Source organism: Choloepus didactylus, chromosome 2 (genome assembly GCF_015220235.1).
Source record: "Choloepus didactylus isolate mChoDid1 chromosome 2, mChoDid1.pri, whole genome shotgun sequence".
In the NCBI taxonomy this organism is placed as follows: Eukaryota; Metazoa; Chordata; class Mammalia; order Pilosa; family Megalonychidae; genus Choloepus; species Choloepus didactylus.
In genome coordinates, this window is record NC_051308.1 from 194,912,428 (window position 1) to 194,925,990 (window position 13,563).

General features: G+C 37.1%; 1 protein-coding gene across 6 annotated transcripts in view; it reads left to right on the forward strand.

The window, feature by feature from the left end:
- TUT4 (terminal uridylyl transferase 4) overlaps window positions 1-13,563 on the forward strand; it is a 154,799-nt gene that overhangs the window by 100,240 nt on the left and 40,996 nt on the right. For all 6 annotated transcript variants that reach the window (XM_037827221.1, XM_037827222.1, XM_037827223.1 and 3 more), the window contains exons 10-12: window positions 8,157-8,276; window positions 8,435-8,647; window positions 11,946-12,120. In XM_037827221.1, coding sequence (XP_037683149.1) covers window positions 8,157-8,276; window positions 8,435-8,647; window positions 11,946-12,120 — 508 coding nt within the window. The remainder of the gene's footprint in view (window positions 1-8,156; window positions 8,277-8,434; window positions 8,648-11,945; window positions 12,121-13,563) is intronic.

A 13,563-nucleotide genomic window follows, 5' to 3' on the forward strand; every position in this document is an offset into this window, starting at 1 on the left:
CTGAGAAATTTCACTAAACACCACAACTTCCCAAGAAAAGGGGGGTGTCCGCTCACAGCCATCATCCTGGTGGACAGGAAACACTCCTGCCCATCACCAGCCCCACAGCCCGGAGCTGCCCCACACAACCCAGTGTGACGGAAGTGCTTCAAATAATAGGCACACTCCACAAAACTGGGCGTGGACATTAGCCTTCCCTGCAACCTCAGCTGATTGTCCCAGAGTTGGGAAGGTGGAGCAGTGTGAATTAACAAAGCCCCATTCAGCCATCATTTCAGCAGACTGGGAGCCTCCCTACACAGCCCAGCAGCCCAGAACCGCCGTGGGGGGACGGCACTCACCTGTGACATAGCACAGTCATCCCTCAGCAGAGGACCAGGGGGTGCACGGCCTGGAAGAGGGACCCACTCGCAAGTCACAGGAGCCATACGCCAATACCAAGGACTTGTGGGTCAGTGGCAGAGACAAACTGTGGCAGGACTGAACTGAAGGATTAGACTATTGCAGCAGCTTTAAAACTCCAGGATCACCAGGGAGATTTGATTGTTAGAACCACCCCCCCTCCCTGACTGCCCAGAAACACGCCCCATATACAGGGCGGGCAACACCAACTATACACGCAAGCTTGGTACACCAATTGGACCCCACAAGACTCACTCCCCCACTCACCACAAAGGCTGAGCAGGGGAGAACTGGCTTGTGGAGAACAGGTGGCTCGTGGATGCCACCTGATGGTTAGTTAGAGAAAGTGTACTCCACAAAGCTGTAGATCTGATAAATTAGAGATAAGGACTTCAATTGGTCTACACAACCTAAAAGAACCCTATCAAGTTCAGCAAATGCCAATAGGCCAAAAACAACAGAAAATTATAAAGCATATGAAAAAACCAGACGATATGGATAACCCAAGCCCAAGCACCCAAATCAAAAGATCAGAAGACACACAGCACCTAGAGCAGCTACTCAAAGAACTAAAGATGAACAATGAGACCATGGTACGGAATACAAAGGATATCAAGAAGACCCTAGAAGAGCATAAAGAAGACATTGCAAGACTAAATAAAAAAATGGATGATCTTATGGAAATTAAAGAAACTGTTGACCAAATTAAAAAGATTCTGGACACTCATAGTACAAGACTAGAGGAAGTTGAACAACGAACCAGTGACCTGGAAGATGACAGAATGGAAAATGAAAGCATAAAAGAAAGAATGGGGAAAAAAATTGAAAAAATCGAAACGGACCTCAGGGATATGATAGATAATATAAAAGGTCCTAATATAAGACTCATTGGTGTTCCAGAAGGGGAAGAAAACGGTAAAGGTCTAGGAAGCGTATTCAAAGAAATTGTTGGGGAAAACTTCCCAAATCTTCTAAACAACATAAATACACAAATCATAAATGCTCAGCGAACTCCAAATAGAATAAATCCAAATAAACCCACTCCGAGACATATTCTGATCACACTGTCAAACACGGAAGAGAAGGAGCAAGTTCTGAAAGCAGCAAGAGAAAAGCAATTCACCACATACAAAGGAAACAGCATAAGACCAAGTAGTGACTACTCAGCAGCCACCATGGAGGCGAGAAGGCAGTGGCATGATATATTTAAAATTCTGAGTGAGAAAAATTTCCAACCAAGAATACTTTATCCAGCAAAGCTCTCCTTCAAATTTGAGGGAGAGCTTAAATTTTTCACAGACAAACAAATGCTGAGAGAATTTGCTGACAAGAGACCTGCCCTACTGGAGATACTAAAGGGAGCCCTACAGACAGAGAAACAAAGACAGGACAGAGAGACTTGGAGAAAGGTTCAGTACTAAAGAGATTCGGTATGGGTACAATAAAGGATATTAATAGAGAGAGAGGAAAAATATATATGACAAACATAAACCAAAGGATGAGATGGCTGATTCAAGAAATGCCTTCACGGTTATAACGTTGAATGTAAATGGATTAAACTCCCCAATTAAAAGATATAGATTCGCAGAATGGATCAAAAAAAATGAACCATCAATATGTTGCATACAAGAGACTCATCTTAGACACAGGGACACAAAGAAACTGAAAGTGAAAGGATGGAAAAAAATATTTCATGCAAGCTACAGCCAAAAGAAAGCAGGTGTAGCAATATTAATCTCAGATAAAATAGACTTTAAATGCAGGGATGTTTTGAGAGACAAAGAAGGCCACTACATACTAATAAAAGGGGCAATTCAACAAGAAGAAATAACAATCATAAATGTCCGTGGCACCCAATCAAGGTGCCACAAAATACATGAGAGAAACACTGGCAAAACTAAAGGAAGCAATTGATGTTTCCACAATAATTGTGGGAGACTTCAACACATCACTCTCTCCTATAGATAGATCAACCAGACAGAAGACCAATAAGGAAATTGAAAACCTAAACAATCTGATAAATGAATTAGATTTAACAGACATATACAGAACATTACATCCCAAATCACCAGGATACACATACTTTTCTAGTGCTCACGAAACTTTCTCCAGAATAGATCATATGCTGGGACATAAAACAAGCCTCAGTAAATTTAGAAAGATTGAAATTATTCAAAGCACATTCTCTGACCACAATGGAATACAATTAGAAGTCAATAACCATCAGAGACTTAGAAAATTCACAAATACCTGGAGGTTAAACAACACACTCCTAAACAATCAGTGGGTTAAAGAAGAAATAGCAAGAGAAATTGCTAAATATATAGAGACGAATGAAAATGAGAACACAACATACCAAAACCTATGGGATGCAGCAAAAGCAGTACTGAGGGGGAAATTTATAGCACTAAACACATATATTAAAAAGGAAGAAAGAGCCAAAATCAAAGAACTAATGGATCAACTGAAGAAGCTAGAAAATGAACAGCAAACCAATCCTAAACCAAGTAGAAGAAAAGAAATAACAAGGATTAAAGTGGAAATAAATGACATGGAGAACAAAAAAAACAAGAGAGAGGATAAATATCACCAAAAGTTGGTTCTTTGAGAAGATCAACAAGATTGACAAGCCCCTAGCTAGACTCACAAAATCAAAAAAAGAGAAGACCCATATAAACAAAATAAGGAATGAAAAAGGTGACATAACTGCAGATCCTGAAGAAATTAAAAAAATTATAAGAGGATACTGTGAACAACTGTATAGCAACAAACTGGATAATGTAGAGGAAATGGACAATTTCCTGGAAACATATGAACAACCTAGACTGACCAGAGAAGAAATAGAAGACCTCAGTCAACCCATCACAAGCAAAGAGATCCAATCAGTCATCAAAAATCTTCCCACAAATAAATGCCCAGGGCCAGATGGCTTCACAGGGGAATTCTACCAAACTTTCCAGAAAGAACTGACACCAGTCTTACTCAAACTCTTTCGAAACATTGAAGAAAATGGAACACTACGTAACTCATTTTATGAAGCTAACATCAATCTAATACCAAAACCAGGCAAAGATGCTACAAAAAAGGAAAACTTGCGGCCAATCTCCCTAATAAATATAGATGCAAAAATCCTCAACAAAATACTTGCAAATCGAATCCAAAGACACATTAAAAAAAATCATACACCATGACCAAGTGGGGTTCATTCCAGGCATGCAAGGATGGTTCAACATAAGAAAATCAATCAATGTATTACAACACATTAAAAATTCAAAAGGGAAAAATCAATTGATCATCTCAATAGATGCTGAAAAAGCATTTGACAAAATCCAACATCCCTTTTTGATAAAAACACTTCAAAAGGTAGGAATTGAAGGAAACTTCCTCAATATGTTAAAGAGCATGTATGAAAAACCCACAGCCAGCATAGTACTCAATGATGAGAGACTGAAAGCCTTCCCTCTAAGATCAGGAACAAGACAAGGATGCCCGCTGTCACCAGTGTTATTCAACATTGTGCTGGAAGTGCTAGCCAGGGCAATCCGGCCAGACAAAAAAATAAAAGGCATCCAAATTGGAAAAGAAGAAGTAAAACTGTCATTGTTTGCAGATGATATGATCTTATATCTGGAAAACCCTGAGAAATCGACGATACAGCTACTAGAGCTAATAAACAAATTTAGCAAAGTAGCGGGATACAAGGTTAATGCACATAAGTCAGTAATGTTTCTATATGCTAGAAATGAACAAACTGAAGAGACACTCAAGAAAAAGATACCATTTTCAATAGCAACTAAAAAAATCAAGTACCTAGGAATAAACTTAACCAAAGATGTAAAAGACCTATACAAAGAAAACTACATAACTCTACTAAAAGAAATAGAAGGGGACCTTAAAAGATGGAAAAATATTCCATGTTCATGGATAGGAAGGCTAAATGTCATTAAGATGTCAATTCTACCCAAACTCATCTACAGATTCAATGCAATCCCAATCAAAATTCCAACAACCTACTTTGCAGACTTGGAAAAGCTAGTTATCAAATTTATTTGGAAAGGGAAGATGCCTCGAATTGCTAAAGACACTCTAAAAAAGAAAAACGAAGTGGGAGGACTTACATTCCCTGACTTTGAAGCTTATTATAAAGGCACAGTTGTCAAAACAGCATGGTACTGGCACAAAGATAGACATATAGATCAATGGAATCGAATTGAGAATTCAGAGATAGACCCTCAGATCTATGGCCGACTGATCTTTGATAAGGCCCCCAAAGTCACTGAAGTGGGTCATAATGGTCTATTCAACAAATGGGGCTGGGAGAGTTGGATATCCATATCCAAAAGAATGAAAGAGGACCCCTACCTCACACCCTACACAAAAATTAACTCAAAATGGACCAAAGATCTCAATATAAAAGAAAGTACCATAAAACTCCTAGAAGATAATGTAGGAAAACATCTTCAAGACCTTGTATTAGGCAGCCACTTCCTAGACTTTACACCCAAAGCGCAAGCAACAAAAGAAAAAATAGATAAATGGGAACTCCTCAAGCTTAGAAGTTTCTGCACCTCAAAGGAATTTCTCAAAAAGGTAAAGAGGCAGCCAACTCAATGGGAAAAAATTTTTTGGAAACCATGTATCTGACAAAAGACTGATATCTTGCATATATAAAGAAATCCTACAACTCAATGACAATAGTACAGACAGCCCAATTATAAAATGGGCAAAAGATATGAAAAGACAGTTCTCTGAAGAGGAAATACAAATGGCCAAGAAACACATGAAAAAATGTTCAGCTTCACTAGCTATTAGAGAGATGCAAATTAAGACCACAATGAGATACCATCTCACACCGATTAGAATGGCTGCCATTAAACAAACAGGAAACTACAAATGCTGGAGGGGATGTGGAGAAATTGGAACTCTTATTCATTGTTGGTGGGACTGTATAATGGTTCAGCCACTCTGGAAGTCAGTCTGGCAGTTCCAGTTCCTTAGGAAACTAGAAATAGAGTTACCATTCGATCCAGCGATTGCACTTCTCGGTATATACCCGGAAGATCGGAAAGCAGTGACACAAACAGAGATCTGCACACCAATGTTCATAGCAGCATTATTCACAATTGGCAAGAGATGGATACAACCCAAATGTCCTTCAACAGATGAGTGGATAAATAAAATGTGGTATATACACACGATGGAATACTACACGGCAGTAAGAAGGAACGACCTTGTGAAACATATGACAACATGGATGAACCTTGAAGACATAATGCTGAGCGAAATAAGCCAGGCACAAAAAGAGAAATATTATATGCTACCACTAATGTGAACTTTGAAAAATGTAAAACGAATGGTTTCTAACGTAGAATGTAGGGGAACTAGCAATAGCGAGCAATTAAGGAAGGGGGAACAGTAATCCAAGAAGAACAGATATGCTATTTAATGTTCTGGGGATGCCCAGGAATGACTATGGTCTGTTAATTTCTGATGGATATAGTAGGAGCAAGTTCACAGAAATGTTGCTATATTATGTAACTTTCTTGGGGTAAAGTAGGAACAGGTTGGAAGTAAAGCAGTTATCTTAGGTTAGTTGTCTTTTTCTTACTCCCTTGTTATGTTCTCTTTGAAATGTTCTTTTATTGTATGTTTGTTTTTTTTTTTAACTTTTTTTTCATACAGTTGATTTAAAAAAGAAGGGAAAGTTAAAAAAAAAAGAAAAACAAGGAAAAAAATATGTAGTGCCCCCTTGAGGAGCCTGTGGAGAATGCAGGGGTATTGGCCTCGATGGTTGCTAACATGACCACAGACATAGGGGACTGGTGGTTTGATGGGCTGAGCCCTCTACCATAGGTTTTACCCTTGGGAAGACTGTTGCTGCAAAGGAGAGGCTAGGCCTCCCTATAATTGTGCCTAAGAGCCTCCTCCCGAATGCCTCTTTGTTGCTCAGATGTGGCCCTCTCTCTCTACCTAAGCCAACTTGAAAGGTGAAATCACTGCCCTCCCCTCTACGTGGGATCAGACACCCAGGGGAGTGAATCTCCCTGGCAACGTGGAATATGACTCCCGGGGAGGAATGTAGACCTGGCATCGTGGGACGGAGAACATCTTCTTGACCAAAAGGGGGATGTGAAAGGAAATGAAATAAGCTTCAGTGGCAGAGAGATTCCAAAAGGAGCCGAGAGGTCACTCTGGTGGGCACTCTTACGCACACTTTAGACAACCCTTTTTAGGTTCTAAAGAATTGGGGTAGCTGGTGGTGGATACCTGAAACTATCAAACTACAACCCAAAACCCATGAATCTTGAAGACAATTGTATAAAAATGTAGCTTATGAGGGGTGACAATGGGATTGGGAAAACCATAAGGACCACACTCCACTTTGTCTAGTTTATGGATGGATGAGTAGAAAAATCGGGGAAGGAAACAAACAGACAAAGGTATCCAGTGTTCTTTTTTACTTCAATTGCTATTTTTCACTGTAATTATTTTTCTTATTATTTTTGTGTGTGTGCTAATGAAGGTGTCAGGGATTGATTTAGGTGATGAATGTACAACTATGTAATGGTACTGTGAACAGTTGAATGTACGATTTGTTTTGTATGACTGCGTGGTATGTGAATATATCTCAATAAAATGAAGATAAAAGAAATAAAACAATGGCTTATTTCATAAATGGTGCTGTCACAGCTACATCTTTCTGGAAGAAAATAATATTGGTACCTTAGCACTCTAAACGCAAAAATAAATTCTGCTTAAATAAAAAGAAAACTTAAAATTTTAGAAGAAAATTTGTAAAAAATTAAAAAAAATTTTTTTACCATGATAAGAAATGCAGAAGGTATGACAGATAAGCATATTTAACTACATAAAAATATAAAAATTTTGCATAGCAAAAGAAAAACAGATTGGGAAAAATAACAGTTTTCAAACACATATCAGATATAAAGGATTATTATCTGTAATGTAAAATGAACCTCCTGAAAATTGATATGTAATATATTAAAATAGAAAACCTGGCAAAAGATTTAAAAGGCATTTCAGAAAGGAGCAAGTCCAAATGGTTAGTAAACAAATGGTTATGAAATATGTATAAAGATAACTATTATAGCATTGTTATAGTGGCAAAAATTGGGAACACATTTAATGTCTTTGAGTAGGGGAACTTTTGAGTAACCATGCAAATCATAGACTGTAATTTAATCACTAAAAAGAATACATAGATCTGTATTAATTGACTTATAGGGATTTTCTTGTTGCATTAAGGGAGAAGAGTATAGAAAGATATGCCTGAAATATACTGTTTTTGTAAAACAATGAGACAAAACAGTATCTTCCGTATATTTATATGGAAAATTAAAATGTATGTTTTTCTGTATGATTATTTAGTATAGAAAAAGACATGGGAGAATAGTGAAAGATTGTTAATATTAAGGCAGAAGTGGAAGTGAGTAAGGAGAAATTATTTTGAAAAGATGCCCACAATTATAGTGCTATGTATGATATGATTCCATTTAACTAAAATATGTATATATCTTTGTATGCATAAAGAAACAAATGAAAAGGTCACCACAACTTATTAATGGTTATTATTTCAGCAGGATGAGATTTCAGGTAATTCCTTGTAGTTATCATTATTTGAACTTTTAATAATTATTATGGTAGGAAAAAAATGATGAATCTACTTTTGTTGTGAGGGAAACAACAAAAATTAAAGAAACCTGTGTTGTTACTTTTCCCCCTTCATTTTGCAGTTGTGCCATATTGACTCTCAGACTGATGGTGGAATCCCTTCTTATTGTTTTGCTTTAATGGTGATGTTTTTTCTACAACAAAGAAAACCCCCTCTTCTTCCTTGCTTACTCGGAAGTTGGGTAAGCATGAGTTTATGATATGTGCATGTATATATGTAGTTTGCTCTTGCAGAGCACTCTGCTCAAACATTTTTAAGCTGAAATTCTTGTTTGTCCATTTCTTTCTCTCTTTTTAAAATAATTTTTCCACTACCAATTTGGAATGCCTTTTTATATAGATTGAAGGCTTTGACCCAAAAAGAATGGATGACTTTCAGCTGAAGGGCATAGTAGAAGAAAAGTTTGTGAAATGGGAATGTAATTCAAGTAGTGCAACTGAGAAAAACTCGATTGCTGAGGAAAACAAAGCTAAGGCAGACCAACCAAAAGATGATACCAAGAAGACAGAAAGAGTCAACCAAAGTAATGCCATGAAGGAAAAACATGGCAAGGTAAGCGGTTTTTGTTTTTGTTTTTGGCTTTTCTATCTATAGAATTTGTAATGCCTTCTATTGAAGCTATTTTAAGAGTAGATTGATTTTGAGCAAGCCTCTTGGCCTCATTTTCCTCATCTGTAAAGTGAGGGGTTGATCTGGTTTAGTTTTCAGTGCTGATACTCCCTAATGAAGTTGTACCTCATTTTCTAAGGCTTGTATTGTTTGAATCATGTCAAGTTATTTCTTTATATCTTTTTTCATGTAGACAAGGAATTCTTCAGGAATTGGCTGAGACCAAAACTTTATCATATGGGAATTGTTGCCAGATTGGTAGAGAAATAAAGCTTTGTACTCTGTGAGGAGGTGCCTTGCTTATTTAATCATTCGACATTCATTTATAAAACAGCCTGCTATGTGCCAGACATTATTTGAGTGTTAGAAAATCAAAGATGAATAAACATGGATTTTGTCCTCTGGAAGCCTATCTTTTGTCTTCTGAAGTAGACAGATGTATAATTAAAGTAGTATGAACATTGCTGAAACCAATGTTCTAGCTATTACAAATTACTTTTAGTCCCCTGAACATGTCCCTACTCCATTCAACTCTCCTACTTTCCTATACTACCTTCTACTCTCCTCAGACCACCAGTACTCATTCTCAGCTAATGATCTTATTACTTCATTGAGAAAACTGAATCAATCAAAAGGTAACTTCTACACATTCCCACTGCCATCTGTCACCATCTGCATTCAACCTCTGCCTTGCTGCTGCTTTTCATAGAGGAACTTCCCATGTTCCAATTTAAAGTCATTTTCTCCACTTATGCATTAAATCCCATCCCCTCTTGTCTATTTCAGAATATCGCTCTAGCAGTTCTTCCCATTCCTTCCTGAATTACTAAGTTTTTCATCCTCTGCTGTAGCAAACATTTCTTGTATTGTAAAGAAAAGTGTCAACACTACCTCCCTTCTCAGCTACCACTCTATTTCTTTCCTGGTATTTGCAGTAAAACTCCTAGAAAGAATTGTCTGTACTCACTGTTTTCAAATTTTCTTTCCATTTCTTCCTAACTCACTTCAGTCAAGTTTTGGCTCCCATCAGTCTGCCAGAATTTGTATCATCAAGGTCAACAGTATCTTCCACATTGCTAAATCCAATAGTCGTTTCTCAATTTTTATATTTTTTGACTTATCAGTAATGTTTGCAAGTTGGTTACTTCCTTCTCTAAAAAATTTCTTCAGGACACCACACCCCTGGTTTTCCTCTTACTTCTTGTTGCTTCATATTCTCTTTTGCTGATTTCTGCTTTTTTCCCCACTCTTTTAACGTTGGTGTCATCCAGAGATCAGTCCTTGATCCCCTTTTTCTTCTTTATCTATACTCCCTTGGTGATGCCATCCAATCTGATGGTTTTCAGGTACCATCTGTATGCTGGTGACTACCAAATTTTTATGTCCAGCCCAGTGTCTCTCCTGAACTCTAGCCCAGTGTCTCTCCTGAACTCTGTAATCCTATATCAAACTACCTATTTAATGTTTCTACTTAGATGTCTAATAGATGTCTTAAAGTTAAAATGTCTTAAGACTGAAATCCTGATCTTCCCTTCAAACCTGCTCCACTTACAAGGCACTCCATCCTTTCATCTGCTCAATCAGAACCTTGGCATCATGCTTATTCATCTCTTTCTTTTACATCCCTTATCTAGTCTGTCAGGAAATCCTGTCAGCTTTACTTCAAAATATATCCAGAATTTAACCACCTCTTAACCACCTCCACTACCACCATCATCTCTGGCCTGGATTTCTACCTTTGCCTCCTACTAGGTTTTTCTGAGTCTATCCTTGCCCCTCTAGTGTCTGTTCAACATAGCAATCAAAATGGTTCTTTTAAAACTTGTCAGAATATGGCAGTCCCTCTCCTTCCCCACTTGAAACACCTCAGTTCCCCCATTTCCTTTAGAATAAAAGCCCCAGAGTCTTTGCTGATTAGCTCTTTTCCTATTCTACTATTCTTGTCTCACCCTATTTCAGCTACACTAGCTTTCTTGGTTTTCCTTTAAAATGCTAGTCACATTCCTACCTTAGTGCCTTTTCTCTAGCTGTTCGCTAATCCTAGAACACATCCCTCTTCAAATCTTTGCTCAAGCCACACTTTCTCAATAAGTTGTATTCTGACTACTTAACACTGTAACCTTCTCCTGCTCCCACACTCCCAGTCCCCTTTATCCTACTCAACTTTTCCATTTTTCCATAGCACTTTTCTTCTTCCACCATAATGTGTAATTTAAAATTCTTTTTAAGTCTGTTGTTTATTGCCTTCTTCCCCTAAAAAGTAAGCTCCATGAAGGCAAAGATCTTTTTTTCACTGACATTTCCCAAGTGCTTAGAATACTGTGTAGCATATAATGGCACTCAGTAAATATTTGTGGAAGTGAATGAATGAATGTTTCATGCCTTTATGCTGCCTGATGGTCACTTTTTTGCCAGTCTTCAGAATTCAGTTGTGTTACCGTCTGTGAAGAATCCCGATTTAGAGGTGCATCTTAGCATATAGCCTTTACTGTAATTGTTAAATTGTCGCTCCCTGTCCTAATAAAGTGGGGACTTCCTCTTACTTGAGTGCCACTGTAGTATAATTACTGAGAACATGGACCCAGCAGTGGTCTTGGCTCAAATCCTTGCTCTTAGTTAATTGTTAATATATGTGCCACATGTAGAAGAGTGAATTGTGCATGGTAAGCATTATATGTAATTATTTGATGTTCCCAGCATATAGTACAATGCCAGGGACATAATAAGTTCTAAATACATGTTTACTGAATGAAAGAATTAGAATTTTGAAAACCCAGGACATTTACATAGATTTTAAAAGCAATTACTGTAGCAAGGAATGATAGTAGTTGTTTCATGCAGTGGTTTTCAACCTTGACTATATACGACAATCACTTAGGGAGCTTTAAAATATCCCAGTGCCGAGGCCATAGCTCAGGTCAATTAAATCAAAATCTTGGGAGGGGGATGAAAGGTCAGAGTGGTGTGATACTTAGGCATTAGTGTATTTTAAAACTACCTAGGCTATTCTAATTTGCAGCCAAAGTTGAGAATCACTGGCTTAGTGGAAAGAATACAGAATTCTTCAGACAGTAAACTGGGGCTCTGGTCTTAGCTCTGCCACAAGCTGACTGCTTTTTGGCAGGTTACTCCTCCATGCCTCAGTTTTTGAAAGGTTTTTTCTGAGGTCCTTTCTAACTGAAAATTCAGTGATTTTATAGTTTAGTGAAGCTTAAATGAAAAGTATTTTTTTCTTTTTCAGTCTCCTTTAACATTGGAAACACTAAACCAGGTATCCCTGGGACAATTATGGTTAGAGCTGCTAAAATTTTATACACTGGATTTTGCTTTGGAGGAATATGTCGTATGTGTACGGATACAAGATATTTTAACAAGAGAGAACAAAAACTGGCCTAAAAGACGAATAGCCATTGAAGGTGAGATGACGTATCGTATTTCATTTGGAGAGTATATGTGCAACTGCTCGTCTGTTTCTCATGTAGTTATAGAAATATCTTGGCTTTGTAGCACTATATGTACTACCAGGTTGATACTATATATTTTAGATTAATTCCATATTAAGCCTATGATAGTTCCATAGGATTAATACTTACTTAAAGGTTTCAAATCTAAATATTATGGTGATAAGTGTTATTAGCTTCTTTACATGTCTTTATTTTTTAATTATGGAAAAAATTTTAAAATGTAGAAGAACAGAATAGTATAATTAACATTTTAAGATCTTTTTGAATAAATTTGTTTTATAAAATTGTGTGAAAATATAACTTTAAAATCTACTTTTTCTGTCTTCCAAAATGCCTCGTCTGTTGAAAAAAAAGAAAAAAGAATAATTGTTGTTCACAAAGAAGGTTCCAAATCAAATCTCAAGAACATTAAGATCTTTGGAGATATAGAAATTAATAGAATGGCTTCTTAAATCCTTAAGCAAAAGCTTAAATTCCACAGCATTTCACTAAACCTTTTATAGATAAGAAACTGAATTTTTGTCCATCATTTTAGTTTGTTTAGCCTATGTATTCTTTTGTTCCTTTAGCCCTAAGCTGAGCTTCCCTACTGTGTGTTGGAGCCAGTGTTATTCTCAGACATATACTTAAACATGAGCACATTTTGTACTCTCTCACATGTAGTAAATAAATGAGCTCTGAAGCCTCCAGGCATAATTTCTCCTCCCCTCCTTTTTTTTTTCCTTTGTATTTAATAAGTGTGAGAGAAGCTAGAAAAAGCTTTTTAGAGCCTGTGGACTTAGATACCAGCAAAAAAGTAACACATGCTCCAGCTCTAAGAATCTGAAGCCTGGTCCGTTAATCCTTTTACTTAGTGATCTTCAATAGCGGAGAAAATTTGTGTTAGTTTTTGGGTGGCACTGTTAGTTTTTCCTACGATATGTTTATGTTTAAGGTTTATGGATCAAAAAATATGACAACCCATAGACATTTTCAGAAGTCTGTCATGTGTTATTAATAATGATGCTGTTGATGTTAGCAAGCCTTTTCAGCCTAGCCATTATAGATTATGCATCAAAATTTAAAGTTTGGTTTACATTTTACTCCTTATATCTCTTTCCTTACCTCCCTTCCTCTCTTCCTTTCTCTTTCCAAAGATGAATGTTTCTTAACTTGAGGCTTCCAGAATGTAATTACATAAAAGAGTACTGTGACCAGAGATGAAAATTATTTGTAGGCCCTGGAGCTTGGGAATTTTCTTTCAACTGCAGCATATAGGGTGGCATATTGTTATAGCTTCCTTTTCTAGCAATTTTATCATTGAAACTTCATGAGTAATGAGTTGGTCTCCTCATCCATGCTCTCAGTAGTTACCTTATTATTCCATTTTAACTTTTCCTTTTAGCTTTTTATTTT